General features: G+C 50.0%; 1 protein-coding gene across 1 annotated transcript in view; it reads right to left on the reverse strand.

Annotated features, from left to right (window-relative positions):
• Positions 1-547: 547 nt before the first annotated feature.
• The window catches only part of Cemip (cell migration inducing hyaluronidase 1), a 140,760-nt gene continuing 116,928 nt past the window's right edge, over positions 548-24,379 (reverse strand). The window contains exons 19-29 of the mRNA XM_005357690.3: positions 23,769-23,804; positions 23,527-23,682; positions 20,973-21,153; positions 19,622-19,837; positions 16,686-16,897; positions 15,039-15,224; positions 11,580-11,784; positions 11,322-11,408; positions 9,859-10,016; positions 5,211-5,311; positions 548-3,414 (exon numbers count right to left, since the gene is read on the reverse strand). Of these exons, the coding sequence (XP_005357747.1) occupies positions 3,287-3,414; positions 5,211-5,311; positions 9,859-10,016; positions 11,322-11,408; positions 11,580-11,784; positions 15,039-15,224; positions 16,686-16,897; positions 19,622-19,837; positions 20,973-21,153; positions 23,527-23,682; positions 23,769-23,804 (1,666 nt within the window). The 3' untranslated portion in view covers positions 548-3,286. The remainder of the gene's footprint in view (positions 3,415-5,210; positions 5,312-9,858; positions 10,017-11,321; positions 11,409-11,579; positions 11,785-15,038; positions 15,225-16,685; positions 16,898-19,621; positions 19,838-20,972; positions 21,154-23,526; positions 23,683-23,768; positions 23,805-24,379) is intronic.

Below are 24,379 nucleotides of genomic sequence, written 5' to 3' on the forward strand. Positions count from 1 at the left end.
ATCTATATTTTACATTGTTCTTAAATGTCACTATCGACAAGTGGTCCAGACCATCTCACTCTGCTCTGGGTGCCTCCTCACGCCCCTCCGGAGCCCATTCCACCTCTCCCTAACCCTTGTCTGGGGTTCAGATTGGCCTTGTTTCTCTACCTCTGTGCCCATGCCCCTCTCAGACGTGGAGTTTGTCCTGTGGTCAGGACCTGAGAGGAAGAGCAGTTGGTCTTTTGGCTCCACAGTGTGATGCCTCTCCCAGATTCCCCAGTAGGAGGGGGAGAATTGAGAGCATCCTGGTGGCTTAGGGACATGGGGATAAGGCAAGAGTCTTTGCCTGATCACACAAATGGTGTCTTCTCTGCCAGCGCACCCTCCCCTCTGCTCTTCCCAGTGCTCCTGTGGGATGTGAGCGAGGTGGGATTCGGATACGCAAATGGCTCTTGAGAACAAGACCAGGAAGTAAGTGGGGCAGACTTGGGTGATTTCCATCTTATTTTCCACAAATGGTTTTAACACGAGACTCACTGTCCCAGGAAAGGAACCAAGCAGACAAGACAATGACATTTTTTTTATATGTTTCATATGGTACAGCAGAATTTTTCCAAACCAGAGCTGATGGCCTCAGCTCTGGGCACACCCCTTCCCAGTGCTCCAAAGGACATCCTCTGACAGAATACTTAAGATGATTCTTCACTCCTCTGACAGTGACTTCTTGAAGTACATATATAATAAATAAATAGAAAATAGACCTTTGTTCATGGTGACACCTACAAGAAACATTTACATACAAAACATGCTGTACATCCAATTTCCGAGAAGGGACCAGCTATTTAGCCAACAGAAAGAAGATGAGCCCTTCAGGAGCCTTTCAATCAAAGGCCCCCAAATCAGTGGCAATGCTGATGAACAGAAGAGACAAAGCAACTTTCTAAGCAAGAAAGACATTTGTACTACCAAGAAAATGCCTGGACAGGGACTCTTGGTGGATGGTTTAGGAAAGAACCCTTTCTGTACAGAACCCCGCACTGTTCAATATATGTACAAACCCGGAGAACTTTCCAATAGGTATTTGCTGAAATGAACCGAGCCAAAGACATTCAACATTCACGGCCACCGGAAACTGATCGCATCTTAAGTGGCTCACAATGTGAGCCCCTCGCATTGAAAATTCAATGAAGCTTCAACAAGAAAAAGATGAGGTCACTTTTATACCCTTCCCCGCTCCCATGCATCTCCCCAGAAGAGGCCTTTCCTCTGATATTGGCCACTGAAGCAACCCTGTCTTAAGACGCTGGGTCCCTTCAGTGGGAAAGACCCTCTGGGATTTGGCTCAGCCTGGGGAGTGGGCTCTGGGAATAAGGCTCCTTGGCACCGCTGGGCGAAGAGGACCAAGAAAGTCTTGGAAAGAATTTGTGGTTGGGAAGGAAAGGGGACCCATGCCATTCATGAACCCCAGGGAACACCCGATACCCCAGAAGAGCATCAAACATGGATAGTTTCTGCTCATCCGAGCTATTTGCTCAGACAGGGTGCACACTAGCTGAGAGACCCTGGGCTGAAACCAACCACGCTCAGATCCCCGTGAAAAGCCAATTTGACCCACCAGAAGAGCATTGGCATATCCGGATGATAGCCACTGGGCTTTCCAGCACCACTGTGGAATACAATAGCACCAAGAGGGTTCCACAGTCATGAGCAGCCCATACCCAAGGGAGGCAGGCAGTATGAAGAAAGAGAAGATGGCAGGGTTACTGCCTGGAGGAGAGCGGGCAGTGTGCACTGAGGTGCAAGATGAAAAAGCCCTTCACAAAAGATCATTCTCTTCTGGCCTCTTCTCCCGCTGCACAGGATACGCCCCCTTCCAGCAGCTCCTTCAGCTCTGGACACCCCGGGCTAGCTGCTGAGGCGCCATGATGTGGCAGTGTATACTGAGATTGGGGTTCATGGATCTGGTCATGGTTCTTCCCCATCTCGGGTCTTACTCTCCTCAGATGTAGGTGCAAAGCTCTGAACTAGGTGGTCCTCGAGGGGTCCCCAAGGCCCTCTCTGGAAATCTCTGACACCCCAGGGTGTGAACATGCTCAGATATCCTGGAGTTGTCTACTCCACTCTTGGAGGAGAGTAGACTCTGGAGGCCCACTGTAGAGGCTCAGGTCTGTGAACTTCGCTCCGCCCTCTCTTAGAGTCAGAGGGGGGCCGGCTGGAGACCACTGTGAACTAGGTTCTGTGCACCACAGCTCAGCCCTTTTCCTTCTGCCGACCCTGCTTCTCTATCACAAGTGGGTCAGCCATGGAAGGCAGACGGTAACTTGCCGTGACACAGAGGCTACAGGCAGTGGCAGGAAAGCCTTCCACCTCTGAGCCACGACAGAGGCCACCTCATCTCTCTTTACTATCTCTGTCCTTCCTTCCTGCCAGCACCACGGCACCCCAGAAGGAGCCTTCCCCCGTGCTCCTGGGTAGTGTGAACTTCCCCTCCTCTGATCTACCACTTGTCAACCGCATCACTTTCTTTCTGGATTCTCATCCTGGTGTCAGAGTGTACAAAGGCCTGGCTGCCTGTCACCTGCTGAGCCCAGCCCCCCTCCCCCCCAAGTGTGAGCTCTCACCTCTCCATCCCCTGTATCAAGGGCACTCACGGCAGAGATGTCAGCTACAATGATGACTTCTACCGCTGGTCTCAAGGCACAGAGCAAAACACTGTCGAGTTCTGCGATCCCAGGAAGGGCCACCACGAGCCACCTAGTCCCACTGCAATGTACCAGCTGAAGTCTTTTGAAAAGGGAGCCTCTCTGAACAGAGGACTCCATCTCCTCCCCAGCACAGTCTGCCACTCTGGCCAGCTCTGTCTGCACGCCAGCTCCTAACCCCAAGAAGCCTTATCCATGCTTACAGGAGTAAAGATGGCCTTCCCTCCATCCGCCACTTAATGTGTCCGCAAGTGGCTGTGGAAATCTGGGAGTGGTCCCATCATCTGGACCCCCTCCTATCTGGGGTCAGACTCCTGCCCCAGTGGCTGCTTGCTGCCAGCACAACCCAGGTCTCTTTGTATGGTCCCCGAGCCTCTCCTGATGAGGCACAGACAGGAGAGAAGCACCCAAGAGGAGGTCGTAGCATCAGCCAACACTGCCCGGGTTGCTGCAGGTAGACTTGAGTTGGGGGCAGGTGGCAGCACCAAGGTCTTTGATATCTGTGCCTTAGCCGAGTGGGGCTGACAACCAGGGGACCCAGGCATTCTGTCCCTGGCTGCCATAGGAGTCCAGCCTGGGATGTTGACAAGTGGCAGCTGTCCTTATAACTTCTTTTTCCTCACCACTGGGATGGGCACCACTTGGAAGATTTTGGCCTTGTGTTCGTCAGTCTCCAGAGTCACCCAGGTGGGTCGGAAGCTGCCTTTGAAGCCGACAAACGCCATTTTTTCTGTCAAGGGAGAAAGCAAGCGGGTGAGAGCGCTGCCTGCCACGCCCTGGCGCTCCCGTTCAGCATCCTTTGCCCTGATGAAGCAATCCCTTCCCAGCTCCATTGGGCTGTGTCCCTCTTGGGTAAGCTCACTGCCCAGCTGGTGCTCAGATTGGATGTTTGTATGGGCCTGTAGGTATCACTTGGGCCTCACTGCCACCTCAGTGGGGCAGAGGCTCTGTCTGCTATAGGAGAGCCATGCACAGCAGGAGACTGGCTGGATGGGGAGGGAAGGGTACCAGTAGGATTCCTGCCTGCCTGCCTTCCAGCTGACCTACGGGCACCAGAAAGTCTCTGTAGCCTGGGACTCTACCTGTGAAGTGGTGGCACTTGTCTTCAAGATCTCATCCTCAGCTCTGTCACTTTGTGGCTCTAAGAGGGGGAGGAAGGATCTACCCAGGACATGAACGACACATAATGTGGGACTGAGTAGAGCCCCAGCTCTTAGGCGTCCGTGCTGCCTGGTGTTTGCCCTGCACTCCAGTGACCTGGAGGTCCATGTATACATCAGGAGTGACTCGGGCTGGAAGGCAGTGCACACCTCTCACCTCTGGACAAGTACCACTTGACGCTGGCCACTGTATATCTGAGCCCTGGGCAACAGAATCTTAATTTAACAGATAGAATCCTGGAAATAGGCCCGGGGAAGCAAGGTTCCCTCTCTCTATTGGCTGCTGTGGTAGGCTTTTTATCTTTCGGGATTTTTCTCTGCCTGCTGCAATGGGATAAGTATTGACATGATGGGTTGCTGGTTTTGCTGTTCATTATAATCAGGGCATAGTTAGTCAGGACCTGGCTCAGGAAGGTGGTAGGGTCCGTATCCAAGCATCTCCCTAGGTAACTGTTGAATTCTTCCTCCTCTGTGGAGGGAACCATGCCCGCTGCCTGAGTTATTTGTCAATGCAGGAGGTAATTATTAAAAGTCCATCACGGCACGAGGCTGGCACTGAGTGGTAGCTATCACGGTAATTCTCACTCACACATCTGCTCCCTCTTGTTTAAATCTCCCCGGGGTCTCGCTCTGAACAATCTACGATACGTGAACATCAGGTGGATATTTATAGCTGACTGGCTTTGTCCAGTATATCCAGGAAATCGGGGTTGGGTTTCATCACAGAAGAGGTGCTGTGCAACCCACAAAAGCATGGAGGGGTGTCTGGGATTTAATTCTCTCTTCTCTTCCTGTCTCAGACGACAAGAATTTTTTTCCAACTGTAATAGATGCTACAAAAGCAGACACGAGCCGGGCAGTGGTGGCGCACACCTTTAATCCCAGCATTTGGGAGGCATAGGCATGCGGATCTCTGAGTTCGAGGCCAGCCTGGTCTACAAGAGCTAGTTTCAGGACAGGCTCCAAAGCTACAGAGAAACCCTGTCTCGAAAAAAACTAAAAAAAAAACCAAAAAAACAAAAGCAGACACGAGCCAGACTTATGAGGAGGATGTAGGCCCTTGACCAGGCTGAACAGTCCAACAAAGGCAGTTTATGATGGCGCTTTTGCTTGTGGAGTGGAGGGGGCAAAAAGCTTTGGAAGTATTCTGCCAGTGTCTGGTCCCAGGGGAAAATGAATGAATGCACTGTAGTGCAGGGATGGTGAGCAGCTGGGACCAGGCCAGGAGGCCCCTGGCGTTGCTGAGGATTTTGGGGCTCTACCTAAGCCTAGTGGGAAAGGGTGTCATGGATGCAGTAAGGGTAATGGTATCTCCACCCCATCTGCCCCTGGTTCTGAGGTCAGCTTACACCTCACTCCGACTCACCTTTCAACTTGAGACCTTTGTCTGCCCCAAGCTTTTCCAGCACTCTGGTCCAGTGGCCTCTGGTGACGTATCTGCCCTTGGAGGCCATAAGAACTATGGAACTGAGAAAGAAGGGACTGGTCAGACGACAGGAACGAGAGGAAACTGCAGCGAGGGGTGTATGGGGGAGCGATGCTGGCCTTGGGTAGAACCCGAGGTGCAGTGCCCAGGCCTGGCCAGGGACTTGAGAAAAAGGGTATCCTCCCTCTGTCTTATCCAACGTACTCTTTCCTTTCGGTGATAGGGAATCACCCAACATCTGGTGTCCCTGACCTTCTCAAGCCTAGAGAGGGATCCTTGCTCTTATTTGTATGCCCACAAGCGGAGAGTATGTGTAAGGAGCATGTTCTCTTAGGGTGCCATACCAGGATACCACGTCCTGTTCTGGGGCTCACAGTCTCTCTCTCTCTCTCTCTCTCTCTCTCTCTCTCTCTCTCTCTCTCTCTCTCTCACACACACACACACACACACAAAATAGTTTTATTTAAGACATTGCATTTCCACTTGAGATGCATTAATGTGGTAGTTTGCATGTAATTGGCCCCCATAATCTCATAGAGAGTGGCACTATGAGGAGGCTTGGCCTTGCTGGAGGTTTTCTTTATAAGAGAGTTGTTATGGTCATGGGTGTCTTTTCGCAAAAATAGAAGCCCTAAGACAATTTCTCATAGTTTAATGCTATTTCACGTCTTTGTACGTAGTTACGCGTTTGTTTCCTTCTTTTTCTCCCTCCCTCCCTCTCTCCCTTCCCATTTTCTTTCTGATTTTATTTATTTATTTATTTATTTATTTATTTATTTATTGAGGCAGGGAATCACTATGTGACCCTGGCTGGCCTGGAATTTACTATGTAGAACAGTTCGGCCTCAAAATTCATTGAGATCCACCTGCCTCTGCCTCCCCAGTGCTGGGATTATAGGCATACATGATCATGCCCAGTTAATATGTACTTCTTCATTCAAATAATCTCACCCATGTTTGGGATAGAAACCAACAGAAATATGGTGAAGGAAAAAACCAAGGCAGCTAGAAGGGAGCAAAGAAGGAATGAGAATGGGGGATACAGGGAAGAGGAAAGAGCAGCCATCAAGGGTGCCTGACGCACGGAGCCTTGGACACCTGCTTCAGTGGCTCTACGTGGGAGTCCCTAGGGACCCTTCTGCCAAGTTACGGCAGACCTTCTGACCTACAAGCTTAGTTCCCACAATCTTGGCTGAATTTGTAAGAACAGTGACCATGCCCTGTTCCAGGTTCCCTGTGGAACCCATCTCTCTCTCTCTCTCTCTCTCTCTCTCTCTCTCTCTCTCTCTCTCTCGTCTCCCCATCTTTCTTTGTGTGTGGATCTGTGTGTCGTGTGCATGTAGAGACTAGGGGAGGATGTCAGATGCCTTGTTCTACCCTCCTCTACCTTACTCCCTTATGACAGAGCCTCCCACGGAAACTTCTGCTGGGTTGGCAGCCTGCAAACCAGAGCGGTCCTCCTGTCTCTGTCTCCCACAGTTCACAGGCGCAGGTGTGGCCTTTTACACTGCTGCTGGGATCTGAGCGCAGGCCCTAATGTTTGTGCAGCAAGCGTGGAGCCCGGGGTCTGTGTGAGTGGTTTCTGTGGATGGCACTGGGCTTTGGGACAGCCCAGCCTCCTCTCAGCTGCAGGAAGAGTGTGACTCAGTTCGAGAGCATTCTGGGAAGAACACCGTGTCATCACCGCACTTCCAGAATGGGCTCCATTGTGTGTCACCTCCCTCTCTGGTCGGGCAAGATGAGTCTGATTTTTGTCAATGGGATATTGACCAAACAGTTACACACTATCTGTGAGGGCTTCCCAGAGGGGTCGCTCAGGAGGGCAGGGGGCAGAGAATCCAATTTGCCAAAGTCTAGGTGGGGGAGTGGTCAGGCTCTCCCAGCTTTGGGCTGTATTTAGGTCCCAAGGCTAAGAAAACAGTCTCCTCAACAGCAGCCTCCTGCTGGGCGAGACGGGAGTGGGGTGAGCATTGCCCTCAGAACAGAAAGAGGGCAGAAGCCCCACAGGGCTTCCAACTCCCAATTCCATGGAATTCTGAAACCACAGACCACAGTCCAGACATGGAAAAACTGTACGGGATTCTGGAACTCGCTTTTACCCCCAGCTTTGTCCCACTGGGAGCAGAAGGGCAACTAGTATACAATAAGGGAAAATGGGAGGGCAGCCAGGAGGCTGTCTTGGGCTCTTTAAGAAGGCTCAAAGGTGGAGGCCCAAGGGATTGGCAAGCCGAGGCCCATTAAGTGAGAGAGAATTCACTGCAAACACATCCGTGGGGTGGATTCAGGCTCTGCTCCCAGGAGGAAATTTCCCCATTGTTCAGACTCAAACACTGAAGGTCTGTGGCAGAAAACTCAAAGGAAGGTCATACACTCAGGGTGGTATCTGGGCCAGCTGACAGAAGAGGGGCACGGAGCTAGGTGTGCCCATCACACAGCCTCCTGGTATGGTTTATATCAGGGTCTCTCTGCCTGGTACATTATTCTCTTGACCACTCAGTCCCTGGGCCTGCTGGCATACATAGTCTCACACAGGTGGAAGGTCAGAGGGGTTCCCAAAAGCTGTTCTCAGTGTCGATGGTGTGAGTTGCTGGGGCCCTGGGGACAATGGTGGTCCTGGGGATGGGTGGGGGGAAGAGTGGAACAGGCCTAGCCTGGGTCTGAGTCGCAGAACAGAAACACCTCTCCAGCCCCACCCAATCGCTGCTTCCCAGGAGGCCAGGGAGGGATTGGCGATACCAATGGAGATGCCAGCCAAAGACTACATTTCTACGTTTCTCCTCTGTCAGCCAAAGACTGACTGAGACCATTTACATTTCTCCTAGGGATGTGCAAAGACTTTGAGGAGCCCCACCCCCGACTCCGAACAGAGCAGCTCTGGGGGCTGTTTCTCACTCTCAGCTTCTGTGCTCTGGTTCATTTCAAGAAAAAGTCCTGTGGCCAAAAAAGGCCCGAGACCTACTGACCTAGATAATAAATGTGCTTCCTCCGTTTGGAAAGCTGCATCCCTCTGTATGAATCTGTGCGTGAAGAAAATTGAAGTGTGGGGCTGGGGAACTGGCTCGGCCTAAAGGAAATGTGCTTGTCTTACGAGGATCTGCATTTGCCCCCCAGAACCCATGTCAAATAAAGCCAGGTGTGGTGGCACCCGTTTAGAACCTCAGTGCTAGGGAAACTTGGAGACAAGTGTCAGACTCCTGAGGTTTGCTAGCCAGCCAGCCTCACCTACTTGGAGAGTTCCGGGCCAATAGGAGATTTTTTTTTTTAAACCAAAAACCAAAAAGCCAAAACCAAAAAATCTCCAAGTGCCTAAAGAATGGCACCCAAGGCTGTCTTCTGGCTTTCATACACATGCGTGCACACCCATATGTACCTACACCTGTGGGCTTCCACATACATACATGTAAATATGATGTGAAAGGAACACTGGCTGTGGGAAGAACAGATGCCAAATGTGACCAAGCAAAACCTGTTCTCCAGAATCGCACATGGAGCCCAGTTCCCCCAGGGCCCCAAGAGTACCTCCGGACGTGTGCTTGTCTCCCTCCACTCTTTGACTACAAAGCACGTAGGTATTACAGGGGCCACACGAATTGCACAGGGCCTTTTCCCCACCAGCTTGCGCCTGCAGAGGGTTTTCTACACACACGTGACAGTTCAGGGACTCAGCAAGCGTAAATTAGGTCCATTATGGAGCCGCTATCAAGAAGTGTGATTCCTTGACGGGGCATCTGCCAAGGCTCCTGGTTCTGGCTCAAGCAATATTCATTCCTGTGGAGGATGGTGGGTGGATGGGAAAAGACCTCAGGGAGGGGGACCCAGCTGTGCTAGACTGGAAAAGAGGTGAGGAGAGGCTACCAAGGATCCTCACATTTAAGAAGCTCAAACTAACGTCCAGTATGGGAGATGGGAAGAAAAGAGTTGGTTTGGACCCTCAGTCATGGTGTTGGTTGAACAACAGGGACAGAGGGGACACCGGAGAAAGACCAGGTGGGAGGGCAATGGACTGGGTTAGGATGTGGGGTGGAAGAAAGATACCCCAGGATTAAGTTCAGATTCTGGTCTAAATGTCTGGGAGAATGATGATTTAGAAAAAGACAACAGAAGGAGTGGTTGATCTGGAGGAGTAAAGGAAGAAAGGGGAGAGGCAAGGGGATGAGAATTTAGTTCCACAAGAGACATCTAGGGGGCACCCTCTAAGCACCCATTGGATAGGAACGTTCCGGGTTTAGGAAAGAGATCCAAGCTGGAGAGCTTCAGAAGCCACCAGCATTTGGATCCTATTGGAGGCGTGGGCGGGGATGAGATCACTGGGAGAGAGTGTTGTGACGGGGGGGCAGAGGGTCAGGCAGCCTTCCAAGGTGTGAGGCAGCAGGTCCTCCATGCCTCCGCCTGACCTACATCCACAGCGGGCCCTGCCTCTAGCGGGAGCAGCGACGGGCATGACGGCCTCCCCACACGGTAGGCACAATCTGTAGGCACAGATCATCCCAACTGGCAAGTATCATGAGGGGTTGGACAGGACAGACAGGGCCCTAGCCAGGAATCTGTTGTGTTCCTGGACAGGCCAAGAGCTGAGACGTAGACTCACTTGTCAGGGATAGCTGCCACATAGTTGAAGAGCTGCCAGGGTATACCCTGCAGGATGGCACTTCTGAAGCTTCTGTGGCTCACCACATGACCTCTGTTCCCGTCAATCACCACTACCTGGATCCCATCTTCTGAGCAATGGTACTTCCTGCCATCCACCTGCAGGGCCAAAGCAACACAGACGTGAGGGATCCTGGGGCAGCTGAGGCCCCAAGGGTCTCCGTTCTACATAGATACTAGAGACAGAGTTTGGTTACACAGCTGCTCAGTTTATGAGACCCCTTCACGTCATTTTTCTGTGCTGTCTGTAGGTTTGAATAGTGATCCCCTCAAAAAAGACATGCCCACTAGGAACCTGTGGATTTGATTTTTATCTAGAAATAATGTTTCTGAAGATGCATAGTGACATACAGAGGTGACAATATTATGGATCTCAGGACAGGAACATCCCAAATGTTTGGAGCAGGCACTAAATCCAATGATGGGGGTCCCTTAAGAAGAACAGTGACAGATATGGGATAGGAACAAAGGAGGAAGGACCTCATGAAGATGGGACCAGGATGTCAGCGAAGTGACTCTTATCCAAAGGTCCTTAGAGTCACTGGAAGTTAGAGCAAGCTCGCGGGCTTCCCAAACTCAAAGAGAACAACCTTCTTCTCTTTTAACCCGTGCAGCTTGTGGCAATTCACCACACCACCACCTGTTAAGGGTTAACCTGACACGCCCCTACCTGCTCATGCTCTGAACCTTTGCTCCCCACCTGGTGAGGATGTTTCAGGGGTGTGTAGAGCCTTTAGGAGGGTGAATCAGCTGGAGGAAGTCGGTGACTATGAGTTGGTCTTTAAAAGTTATTCCTGACCCCCTAGTTTCTGCCTCTCTGGGTTCCCCGGTCCTCCCAGGAGGTCAACAGCTTCTGCTACCTGAGCAGGTGCTGTGGTTTGAATGAGCAAAGCTCCTGTGCCATGACTGCTTGGTCCTCATTTGGTGGGACGGATTGCAAAGGATTAGGAAGTGTGACCTTGTTAGAGGAGGTGTGTCACTAGGGACAGGCTTAGAGGTTTCAAAAGACTCCCACAATTCCCGGTGTCTCCCTCTTCTTTGCCTTTTCTTTGGCTCAAGATGGAAGCTCTCAGATGTTCTTACCGCCATGTTCTCTCCATCACCATAGACGCTAGCCCTCTGAAACCACAAGTCCCACACTAAACCCTTTCGTTTATAAGCTACCTAGGTCGTGGTGTTTTATCACAGCAATGGAAAATCAACCATGACAGCAGGCCCCTGTGCACTGAGCTGTGCCGTTGTACCTTCCTCGCTACAACGGACCAGAGCTCTCTGGAAACACAAGCCAAGACCCATCTTCCCTCCCATAAGTCAGCGGGTTCTGTGTTCACAGTAAGACAGAAGGAGATAATCCACCCACTCCATCTCAGTGAGCAGCCTGGTCCCCACAGAACCTCTGCTTACTTCGATATACGCGAAGTCATTCCGAAGGTGGAAGTAGTGCTGTCTGGAACTTTCCATCTTGACTTCCAGGAAGTGGTCCTTTGTCTTCTGAGAAACAAACATGGAACAGTAGTGAGGCTGTGAGGTCTGGGTGGTCTTTCTCCTCATGTGCCCTGAGCCTTGACCCAGAACTGAGTCATGGGGCTGAGTAGGTGTCCAGAGCGGAGCTCAGCTAGGTCTGAGCCCCCCTTCCCCCCAGAGGCATGTATGGGCACTTACCAGCTGAGCTCCAACGAGCTTCTTGGGCATCGGCACATCCACCACGGCCCTCTCGGTGAACCTGGGGTAAGCGGTGGCTGTACAGTCGCTGATGCCCGCATTCCTCGGGATGAGGGCTTTGATCTTAATTCGCTCACAGCCCTTCATGGAGCAGAAGGCAAACTTCTCTCTTTCGTTCTGGGCTTTTAGCTTCAGGAAGAGCAACCTAAGCACAGAAAAGGAGCCTGGGTGTTCCTACGGGGACACTTAGAACCTTCTTCCCATCCAAATCAGACAGGGTGGCACCCACCTGTCATCCCAGCACTTGAGAAGCAGAGGTGGGAGGGTCATCTCAAGTTTAAGGCCAGCCTGGTCTATTTATTGAGTTCAAGGCCAGGTAGACTACCTAGCAAGACCTTGTCTCAGGCAAACAAATGAACAAACAGATCAAAAAAATCTCTTTGCCACCGAGGTTGTATCTTGAGGGCTTTAAATCATGAACTGTGCCTGTCACAGAGTCATATACAGTTGGAGGAAGAAAATAAATGTATTTTGGGAATATATTCAAGATGGGGCTAAGAGTGCTGGCAGATATTTTCTGAGGACTAACTGTGTCATGCAATTGTAAATTGATATGTCGTCTAATTTAATCATCAACTCTGCCCACTGTGTGCCATTATCACACTGACTTGTCAGATGGGGATTGTCCCAGAGAAGTAACTGCCCCATTGGGGACTGACAGAGCTGGGAGTATTCCCATCCCAGTGTGGATCCCAACTCTACTCTCCTTCAAGCCATAACTTATTCTAATAATAACTATGGGGAAGGAAGCTGACCCATGTTCCAAGGAGGCAGACGATGAGGCCACCGCAGAACTAACTTGGCATCTGTTATTGTTTCTTTCACCTCAGGAAGATGCTTTCAAGTCTTGTCTGTAATATCTAATGATAATAAGGACTGACTGTCTCTATGCTTTCCTTTTGGGGAGCCAACTTTTAACGAGCCCACTTGGTTTCAGGCCCACGTGACACAGCCTACCCCACCCGACTTCTGACCAGAGTAGGTGCTCACACTGGATTCTCATTATGATGTGGGAGTCCCCTCTGTATGCTAGGAATATGTTTTTATTACCATTGGTTATTAAAGAAGCTGTTTCGGCCAATGGCCTAGTAGAGTAAATCCAGGCTGGAAATCAGACAGGGCTATAGGTGGACTCAGGAGATAATTTGTAGCCGCTGAAGGAGAAAGATGCCAGAAGCTGGATCCTTACCAGTAAGGCACAGCCTTGCGCCGATACACGATGAATAGAAATGGATTAATTTAAGATGTAAGAGTTAGCTAGAATTATGCCTAAGCTATTGTTCCAATAGTGCTGTAATTAATATAGATGCTGTGTTCGGGCCAGGAAACTAACGAGCAGTCTCCGCCTACACTCATTAGGTTGTTTATTGGCTACAGGGAGACAAAAGGGTGCATTCTCTTGTGAGCTACAATGAAGAAGGTGTTGAGTCTTGTCGTTCACTGGTTGGTAACTGAGTTGTAAGGACATGAGGGGGTGGCTGCTGTGACTATTTTGTACCACTGTCCTCCCCAGAAATCGAGAAAAGAAGGCAGCTTGAGAAAGGACCCTGATACAAGAGGCTTGGCATATGCACACATATTCATGTATATGAGACCATGAGAGAATGAGCCTTGTCTTGCGTCTGAGCTGTTTCAAGCCACTACAAAACAAGAACCTTTGTTCTGCTGGATATGGCATTAAAGGATTGAATCTTTAATCTCAGCACTTCAAAGGCAAAGGCTGGTGGATGTCTTTGAGTTTGAGGCCAGCCTGGTCTACACAGTAAGTTCTGGGCCAGCCAGGGCTATCTAGTGAGACCCTGTCTCAAACACAAAAATCAAACATATACACAAACAAGATACCTTTGTTCCTGGCATCAAGAGATCCCAGACTAAAATGGAAAGTGTCAAACAGAGGGGAGTCTCCAGCTCAAGGCCAAGGGCAGAGCCAGTGCCCACTGGATGCTCCACAGAGAGAACACCTCCTGCTAGTGTTGCCCATGACCACATCCAACTGGGGCTCCCCTTCCCCATCAGAACCCATGCCAAGGCCCAAGGGGGGGCAGACATCAGCATGGCCCCTTAGCTCCTATACTGAACCTAGCAGTGTTGAGACTTCTTTGTTACCAGATCAGAGCAAGGGGAACTTGAGAGATCATCCATCCCACACCCCTCTGTAAAGATCACAGGTCTGGCCTTGATCTGTAACCCGTGAGTATGCCAGTGAGCTGAATGTCAGGGCCGTGGGGAGGTGAAGGAACTAGGGCCCTGGCCTCAGTGAGCCCCATGCTCCTGGAGCCCTGCCACCAACGGCCATACTTCTACACCATACTCATTGTTTGGTGACACCTCCCTTGGTAGAAACTGGGAAACCCAGCAAGACAGGGCACAGCTAAAACCAAGTGAGGGACCACTTCCCACCTTGGAACTCCTTCCTCTGAGCCTGACTAATTCCATTTCACCCCTAACTACAGCAAGTTGCTTTTTCGCTTAAAAAGAGAGACAAGCTACTCTGTTTTTTCTCCTCATAAGGAAAGCAAAATGACCGTGAAATGACCTTTCGCCTTTCTCTGTGACCAGCTTCATCACTGTGAAGCATACTGGACTACTTCAGTTGTTAGCCTGGATTGTGTGTGTGCGTGAGTGTGGGGACCAGAGGTCATCTCTTGGTGTCATCCTCAGGAGCTATCCATACTAAAGGGACTTGCATTTTTACCTGGACTTTGCAGACTAAACTTTAGGCTGGCTGGTGAGCCCAAGGAATCTGCCTGTCTCTACCTCTCCAATTCTGGGATTTTTAAACGCCATGGCGCTGTGCCTGTCTTTATTATGTAGGTTCTAGGCTGCTGAACTCTGGTTTTCATGTTTGCACAGCATGTTTGATCGGCTTAACTATCTCCCCAGCCCAGGGGAAAGGACCAAAGAGCTCCTCAGTGTCTTAGTGCAGACACTGTGCCTCCCTTGGGTCTCTGTTGACCAGAACCCAGTGAGGGTAAGCAGGAGTTTGGGGCTTGGGGAATAGATAGTCATAGATCCAACTGGGGAAGCTTTGTGCTGTGGCCCCTGACACAGACTCTTGTGTCTCCAGTATCTTCTTTTCCCACCTTTCAAATTAGAAGATTGTTTGTTCCCTTTGGGTTTGGGGGATAGCATACCACATTCGTTTATTTGTTTTTTTCCTTACTCCCTGTACTTTATTTTCTGAATTTTTTTCCTACAATCCACATGCAGATTTAATAGAAAGCTAATGTCTCTCCCAGTGTTTGACTGTGTTATATGGTTGGCGTTAGGATCAAAGCACCTAGGAAAGCATTCTGTACTCATCGGTATCAACTACACTCTAGTTCCTGGAGTCTGGGAAGACCCAGGATACACAGGGAACTGAGCCCCACTTCTGTAGACCAGAGTGAGCCTCCTTACCCAGAATCCTCATCCCAGTAGTAGTGGCTCCTGCCGGGATAGCTCTGCTCCACCTTGTCCATCTGCAGGGTCCTCACGAAGGTCCCCGTCTTGGACGTTTGCTTCAGCAGGCGATTGTGAACATCTGAAAGGATTGAAAAGGTGGTGCCCCTTGGGTAGCAGAGCCCCACTCGGATCCAGTCGCCCCTAGAAAAGGAGGCAGAGTTAGTTCTGGGCAAGGGTGTCCAGGCCAGGGTGAGCGCACCATAATAAGAATGCTCAAAGAACTCTAAGTGGGGAGGTTTGAAAGAATATTTACTAAGCGGCAAAGTGTCCAAGGAGAGAAGGATGGACGGTGACCACCAGTGGTCAAGCAGGGCCATGGGGATGGGTCACCTATGAGCATTCAAGGGCTGATCTAGGGGTGCTCTCTGTGGGTTTTAGCTGGGACGATGGGGCTCTTTCGACTGGGCTATGGTTAAAGAGCATAAGCCACTGAGGGCTAGGCTCAGCCCCTTCCTGACAGAGCATGACTGGAGGGCCAGCTTCCTCCTCCTTTCTGCAATGGATAAAGTCTGTCTCAGGAGCACAGCGATGAGTACAGGATGGATGTAGGAAATGTTTGAATGTGAACCTATACAGTTGATCTGATGCCCTCACCCTGACTACTTCCTCTTTACCGTGGTTTACACGGATGGACTTGGTAGGTCTTTGAGCAGCCTGGGAAAAGCTGTAATCCCCCAGGGCATACTGGGAAGGATTATCTAGATTAGGCTAGTTTCTCACCAAGCCTGTGAGGGATTTTTCTTAACTAGGTTGATTGAGGTGGGGAGATCCTCCCTAAATGTGGGTGACACCATTCCATCCACCGGGGTCCTAGACTGAATTAAGAAGTATGCATCTCAGGGCTGGAGAAGATGGCTCAGTGGTTAAGAACACTGCCTGCCCTTCCAGTTCCCAACAACCACATGGTGGCTCACAACCATCTGTGATGAAATCTGGTGCCCTCTTCTGGCCTGTAGGCATACATGCAGACAGAATACTGAGAATACTGTATACATAATAAATAAATAGATTAGAAAAAAAAGAAGTGTTCATTTCCCTCTGCTCTCTGTCTGCAATGTGACCAGTTGCCTCAAGCCCCTGCCAACACGATGCCCTCACCGTGACACACTTTAACATCAACCCCGGAGCTGAAATAAGTCCTTCCTTCCTTCCTTAAGTTGCTTCTATTAGGACGCCTTACCACAGCCACAGAAAAGTAATTAAGATATCTTCTTGGAGCTTTGTGTCCTTCCCCATAAATAACAGCAGCAACATTCTGTAGCTTTTTCCCATTTCCTGAGCACTCGGTAATGCCCGGAGCTGGGTGGCAGTTACCCTATATTCACTAGCTCACTACATATGCTTTGTGCACTTGGGAGGCAATAATCACACCAAGCCTTTTAAGAGGTTAGCTGTTTTGCCTGAGGCGGACCCCGAATGCATCCTGAGCCCACGTCTCTGGGTTCTCAAAGACATGGTGGGTGACAAGAACCTCTTTGGATACCTCCTGCAGGGCTGAGAGTCCTGAGGTCCCCACTAACCACGAGGAATTCTCACTGTCTCTGCCTGAGCTCAGGCAGCGCCACTGTCCTGGGTCACGTGATCCTGGCTGCTCGGACTCACTTGTTGAAGTTGATGAGCCAGATGGCAAGCTCAGCCGGGGCTGTCTGGTCCCAGTGGATGGTGTAGCCCTTCTGCAGGGTGACGACGGGCTGGTACTGCTGGTAGTGCGTGCTCCTGGTGAGGGCCCCCTCCAGGTAGAGGGGGTGGCTAGGGAAGTCGTTCTTGATGATCTTCATGCGCAGGTTGCTGCTCTTGTAGGCCTGGATGTACATCTTTGAAGCATACAGAAAGGCTGTTAGAAGAACTGTCTCAGAGGGCCTGGCTAACATCCGATCACAGAGGGCCCTTTCAGAGCCACCGTCTCTTTATGGAGCGCGAATGGAAGGAAGACCAAACTAGGGGACATCTATCCCCGCTAGTGGGTACAGTCTGAGCTACACTATGCTCAGCAGCCACTTTCTGGGGTTTCCAAAAAGTGACCAGCGGAACTGCCAGGAGTTGGCTGCCAGCTACGTGGTGAACCGTGGAAAATGGATGCATGTGTGGAAAGACCAGAAAGGGGAAGAGGGGCCCTCCCGTCCTTCTTCCTCCTCCTTTCCGAATTCCTTCTTCAGTTCATCCTTCTTACCTGACCTCTGTCTTCTCCCTTTCTCCCTCTTCTCTCCATATATGCATTAAACACTACGGGTGCAGGAAGCACTCCACCGCTGGCTGTATCCCTAGGCCTCTTTCTACAATTTGAGTCAAGGAAGGGCTCTCTAAATTGCCTGCCCAGGTTGGTCTACTAATGAACTTGTAATACTCCTGCCTCCACCTCCCTAGCAGTTGAGATGTCATGTCAGGGCCTGGGAGCACCGTGACCAGTGGGAGGGGGCATACTCAGATGCTTCTCTAGATGGCCTTTCACAGTCTAGGAGAGTTGTCTGCGTGTGTTGCCCTACTTCACGCTCTGCCTCCCGGCTCGTGGGCCAGGTAGTGTATATATCAGAACCCACCAGAAGAGAGCATGTTGTCTCATTCCAAGAAAAAACTGGAAAACAAGACTGGCAGCCCCTACGTCTCCAAGGGGCAAAGAGCTGAGGTCTATTTGAGACACTCTTCTGGGGGGCTCAACAGGTAAAAAGTCTGCTATAAAAGCCTAAGAACCTTCGTATGGGTCCCCAGTTCCTATGTAAAAGCTGGCATGGCAGCATGTGTCTGTTACCCCAGCACTGGGGGTAGGCAGAAACAGGACTCCTGGGAGCTTGCTGGGCATCTAGCCTAGTCAAAACAGTGACTTCAGGGGCTCAAGGGAGCTTATGTCAAAACAGAAGGTGGGCATGGGCACTCAGGGAAAAGCACACAAACACATACTATAATATGCATACATCAGACACACATACACAAGACATTGTTCAGCTCTCTGGCTCATCCCATATCCATAAAGTGATATCTCTGCAGTCAAGACCAAGAAGAGACCATTGCACCAAAGTGCAATGATGTGCTTTGGTAAGAACGTGCTCTCTTCCCTTCTAGTGTGTATGTGTGTGTATATATAAAATGTGCTAGTGTCATGTGTATATGCATGTATATTATGTGCATATAATATATATTACACACACACACATATATATACATATATATGCTAGGTAAGATGAAAAAAGGAGCTTCAACTTTGTCCATCTTACAGGGCTGTCCAATGCATCAAAAGACATAATTAAATATCCTGTAAGCTTTCTGATGTCCACTGTGGTGATAGGAATGCCTGCCTTGTAGGATGGTCAGGAAGACACGGTTATCACATATTTCTTTCTCCTCTGGACCACCTGGTCCAGGTACTTTCTTCCTAATCTGACAATTTTCTCTGGCCTCTTTCTCCTCATTCATTCATTCATTCATTCATTCATTCATCAGTCGTTCATCCAAGAAATGGCAGAGATGGTCACAGGGTAATGTCAATTATTTCCGGTTGTTACACTCCAAACATTATACAACTGTTTCACATGTTAGTCATGGGTCATGTGTGCCCATTGAGTCCTGGACATGAGAACAGTGTGGCCCAGGAACCAGTTTTCAAATGCTATTTTAATTACTTTAAACCTCAAAATGCAGATCTGAGTCACGATGTCAATCAATCAATCAATCCATTTCAAACCAAGAGCACTGAAAAAGGTTTTCCTCTCATTAAACACAGCTTGGTTGTTTTGCTAGGTCTCTGCAGCTTTGCTGAGAATAAGAAATGGGCTCGTAGGCTAGAGCAAACGGCTCAGCAGTTAAGAGCACTTGCCGCTCCTCTAGGGGACCAGGGTTCAGTTCCCAGCACCCACTTAGAGGTTCCCAACCATCCCTAACTCCAGTTCCAGGGGATCTGGCACCTTCTTCTGATCTCTATGGGCACCTGCATGCATATGGTGCCTGTGTGAAGGCAAAGCACTTACCACAAAAGTAAAATAAATACTTAAAAAAGAAGTAGGCTAGAAATATAAAATATATGCGTACGCTTGAAGTCCATGAACAGAAAAAAAATTGCTCCATAATTTTTATATTAACCACACATTGAAAGGATAGCATTTTGAGTATGTGTAAAAATATTATTGAATTAATGTCTCATTTCTTTTTATCTTTCAACATGACTACCCGGAAAGTTATGGTTTGTATTACATTTCTATGTCTTAAAAAGGCACGGGAGGAGGGATTTTATTTGCATCATCTGAAATCATTCCTAAAATAATGGTTAAAGTGAGTTCAGCTTTCAGCTCAAGTTCACACACAAGAACGTCAAGGCTCCCAGGGTGTGAGCTGGAGGCCAGCGGTTAGTAGGTGCTGTACCCTAACATGAAACACCCCAGGGCAGTGTTTAGACCATGAAAATCCCATGGAATGGGAGGGGGGGGCAGGAAAGGCAAGGAAGGAAAATTCTGCCTCGCTCTTGACCCAACAGAGTTGGACACATGCCAGGCAATGAGAGTCCTTGTCACTGGAGTGGACAAGCAAGTGGCTTAGGGTGGCATCCTCACCTGTGCATAGCGCCCACTGCAGATGGCCCCTCTCCAGTCTGGGACGTTGATGCAGTCTGGGTGCCGAACCAGCCAGTTGTCATTCTTAGTGAGGTAGGAGCCAGGGTACTCGGACACGGAGCCATCCACATCGTGGAACACAGATGTCTTGTCCCCGTCCATGTCCAGCTGGTTGAACCAGGGCCCAGGCTCTCCGAAGAACACTCTGGAAGTAATCTGAACAGAGCCCAGGAAAATAAGGCTGGGCCCGAAGGTGAAAGGAAACTGCAGCCGTCATCAGGCCAGGGTAAAGTTTCCAATTTCCTCTGACATTACAAAGCAGCCAGACGGAGGCTGCCCTTGGGCACTGGAGGAAACCGCACGGATGACCATCTCATGGAACTCTGATACACAGAGTGTCACTGTGCCTCAACTCCGAAAATTAGAGCACAATTTTGGCTCCACTCACTATGGTTTGGCTGCTGTAGGTGGCCTTGGAGGCTGGCCTGATGAAGGAGGGGCTCAGGAGTCAGTAAGTGTGAGCATTCTGGCAAATGAGCTGGGGAGGAGCGAGGGATGAGTGCCTGCGCGAGAAAGCCTGTACACAGAGTGCGTAGGGAGTACCCGTGTGTGAGAATTGTGTATGAGCTTGTGAGTTGTGTGCTTTGGATTTGAAGACGACCTCACAGTGCAAGCCATGGGATATCTCTGTGACTGACCTCCTGCAGGCCCTCAGGGGTCTGTGTGAAGAAATGAAGTAATTCAAGTTCCCTATCTTACCAGTGACTGGGCAGAAAGGCAAACGCAGTAGTAGGAAGGAGGAGGAAGAACCGAGTAGGGGGTGGGCAAAGAGGGGAGACGGGAATAGTTAGAAGTAGCAGGCCCCACAGACAGCCTTGATCCGCTCCCCTGACCCTCAGCTCCTCCACCTTCTTTATCTACAGCCAGGAGGCCCCTGTTTACATTCTACTTTCAGAGTGAAGTTAAACAATGTCTTCAGAAGACTTCCCTTGGACACTGCTGGAGTTGGGAGATGACCTGTGCCAACTTAAGTAGCCTGGTCCCAACATCCGGTGTGGCAGGGGTCTGGAGGAACAACTTCAGAACCCCAAGTTTATCTCTAGGTTCTTACTGGGGCATGGATTGAAGGCCAATGGGCATTCACCCAGACTTGACCTTTTTCTGTGACCTGAGCTTGTACTTTTCCAGTTTGGGCAGAAAGCAAACTGGGACCCAGTCCAGCCTACTTGGAGGAAGCTATTCCACCCTCGTGGTGGTGGCGGCGACAGCTCAATCTCTAAACTGTGGGGGACATGTGAGTCATAACTCAAAGCCTGGCCATGCCAGGAGTCTGTCCTGGCACCATACTCACCGGGACATCCTCAAAGGCAATGTTGGTGACATTGTTGTGGGGGCAGCTTTGCCAGGCATTGTTTAGGCGGAAGGCCAAGGCGCTGGTGTGCCGGCCCTCGAGGGCCACGAACTTGCGGAAGGTACAGTTTTGGATGTTGATGGGACCATCGTAGAACTGAATCCCTCGAATTGGAAAATTCCTGTGGAGTTAAGGAAGTCAGACATTAGATGAACTCTGTGTTGTTACTTCTTCGGAGGTGACTGGTAAGAGCTTTTCCGTGTTATTCCCGATTCCCACCTCCAGCAACCCCCTCCACTGAGACTCATCAAGTCAACTAACTCACTGGGAAGCCATGTATGGACACAGTGTCAGTGATAAGAAAGACTGCTGAAGAGAGATGGTGGATGGAAGGATGTTGGGAAAAAGGATGGATGGATTGGGTTGGATGCTTGGGTAGATGGATGGGCAGACAGATGAAGGAATGGTGGGTAGATGAAGAGATTAAGAGCTTGTAGGTAGCTGGATGGCAGATGGATGGACGGTAGGTGGGTGACCACATGAGCAGATGGATGGACCACATGAGTGGTATGTGGGTGACCACATGAGTGGGTGAGGGGTATGATGGACAGCTAGCTGGATAAATGAACGGTAGGCTGGGAGATAAATAGCTGTCTACTTAGTCGCTGGCTCAGGGACCTCTGTTTAGACAATTTCTCTCCTCTTCCCATCAGTGTGTCTAGTCAGTAGGAAAATAGTGTAAATACTTCAAGAGACTGCCAATATTCTGTCCCGCGGGAGAGGAACACTGTTAGTCATTATCGTCCTAGTTTTAGTTGCTATGGCAATTTAATCAGATTAAGATCCAGATGAGCTTCCTCTGTAAGTCTACCCAGCGGCAATGTGCTGGGCTTGGGACACTGGAAGGACAGAACCACGTAGCGTGGGCCATGATAAAAAGAATGACAATGTAACTTTCAAGTATGGCCAGAGGCAAAGGCTGCTCTTGCTAGAAAAGCAAGGCCACAGACAGACAGACACAGGGCCCCTGAGAAGGCTTGATACTCAGAGCAGCAGGAAGGGAGTGGGAAGAGGTGGCAGCTGGGAGACATGGAGGGACCAGGGAAGAATTAATGACGTGGAAACTTCACCCTTGCCTGGCAGGGAGAAGGGGCTTAGAGGGATCCTTCCCATTCGCTTGAGACTCTTGAGCAGGGTATGGAAGATGACCCAGGAGGGATTGGTCAGTCTGCTTGGTGGCCTTTCTCAGAGCTGGTCACAAATCTAAGCTTGTCATTTTCTCAATCTAACATGTTCACTTATGCCCATGTCTTTGCTTCTGGCTTGATCCCTTCCCTTCTGTTCCACAGCAAACTTAAGGAAGCGAGGGAATGAAGAAGGAAAAGGAAGCATACAAAGTATCTGTCTCCAGAGAGAGGCTGTCCCCAGCTGTTCCTGGTCTTCTCTTCAGGCTCCCAGCTACTGTGTATGCTTCCCAAAGAAACCTCCACTCGCCCCCAAATCCCCTTGCATTTCCATATTTTTATATTTGTAACTGATGGTGTCATCACCTCGAATCCTGATTCTTGTGGAGGGAGAGCTCCCGTGCATTTTCCCAGTTACGGTATTCGGGGGTCAGCACATTCTTGCTCATTTTACACAAACCATGGGCTTCAGATCCTAATCGACTTCTAGTCAGGCAGAATATACCTCCGTCAAAACTACACGGCCCTTTCTAGGTCTCTCCTCTCAAAGGCAGCGTGAGGAACCTGCCTGAACCTGCCATGCTTCCATAGACATGATTGCCTTGGGAAGTTACCAGAATATCCTGCTCCTGGAGGTTGGCAACCTCCTAGAAAGAAATTCTAGAGATGCAGACTCAGACCCACTTGTAAATAAAAGGGTCAGACACGTCCTTTAAGGTGGGAGCCAGGCCTTCTTGACAGCTTGGCCAAAGAAGACCAGGCATATACCTCTGAGTATGCCTCTAGGGTATCTTTGGGGAGAACCACATGCATGCACCCGGGTTGAAAGGTTCAGTTTGTGTGTTTCTGTCCTGACTGTAGCAGCAAAAACCATCATTTTCACAAAGAGACAACTAAGTCAATTCTAAGGCCTAAGTGGAGCAAGTCTTGCTTCTTTGTATGCGTGGCAGCCTTGAGAGGCGACCACCTAGCGATGGTCTGTGTTTTGGTGTAAGAATCTGATCTGTGTGAGACATGGCTGCAGGTTTGATCACCTCTGCTCATCCTCCTGTAAGTGGCCTGATTGCCTCTCTGCCATACTCAGAAGGGGATGAAAGACTTCATGTGAGCTGTTATGGAGAGTCAGAACCCCTCTTCTGGACACCATGTTCCCTGAACACTGGCTAGGACCATATCATGTGTTTGATGGCTGTGTACTTGTTGGCATCTAGTCTATACTGTTTCTGGACTTCTCTCCTCATTCCAGATTTCATTCCCATTCACGTTCTTCGCCAAAAACTTCAGAGTCAACACTAACTAACTTCCTTCTTTCCGTGGCTGTGACTCAAGCCACACACAGAAAAGCGCAGTGCCCACCATTGCAAACCTACTGGCCTATGGGGAGGGTCCTTCCGCTGTGGTCCAGGCCACCCGGGCCCCAGATCCTGTTGTCCATCATTTCTGTGCCCACGTTACCACTCTCGCCAACGAACAAGCTGTTCTTTATCTCCTGCTTGGAGCCATCATCGTATGGGAAGGTTCCACCACTGCAGAGAGGAGACGTTGGGGGGTGAGATGTCCAAATATAAGCTCCCACAGAAGGCCCATCACAATGACAGTTACTCTTTCTTACCTGGCCAAGGTCAGGCCGATGCCATTATCAGCAAACCTGGGGACAAGAACAGACGGTCAGCACACACTCTCACTCCACAGTCAATGAGAATATAGAAGGAAGGACCCTTCTCTGTCGCTGGAGTCTCACTGTGGACCATCGAGGGAGGAGTTTCACTGAGGAAAATGGTAACTTTCCACTCTCCCCAGAAAATGGATAGTCGGGTTTCTCTTCGCAGATTGGGTATTCCTTGAAGTGTCTGGTGGAGAGCTAGAAGTTGTACCCCACACTGGCAGGGGTCTTCAGTGCTCAGCATTTGGGGGCATGAAGCATTAACTTCAGGAGAGCTGGGTGTCACATGCCTCTCTTGCTAGCCCACCTCGGGCCGAGCCACTGGGGCCTATGAGGTCGATCAGGAGAAATGGAGGGGGTGCTTTCTCGCCCTCAGGACCAGCACTGACTGAAGGTGGACCATGTGGGGACTACTCTCAGCCAACTCAAACCACTAGTTTACAAGTTTCTCAAAAACCAGGGAGGCTCTGTCCCTGAGAAGAGCAAGAACAAACCCCATAATTACACTATGCTGATCACGGCTGCTCCCCAGAAACTCTGCACAATTTTAGGGTCAGCAT

This window comes from Microtus ochrogaster, chromosome 22, assembly GCF_000317375.1.
Source record: "Microtus ochrogaster isolate Prairie Vole_2 chromosome 22, MicOch1.0, whole genome shotgun sequence".
Lineage (NCBI taxonomy): Eukaryota > Metazoa > Chordata > Mammalia > Rodentia > Cricetidae > Microtus > Microtus ochrogaster.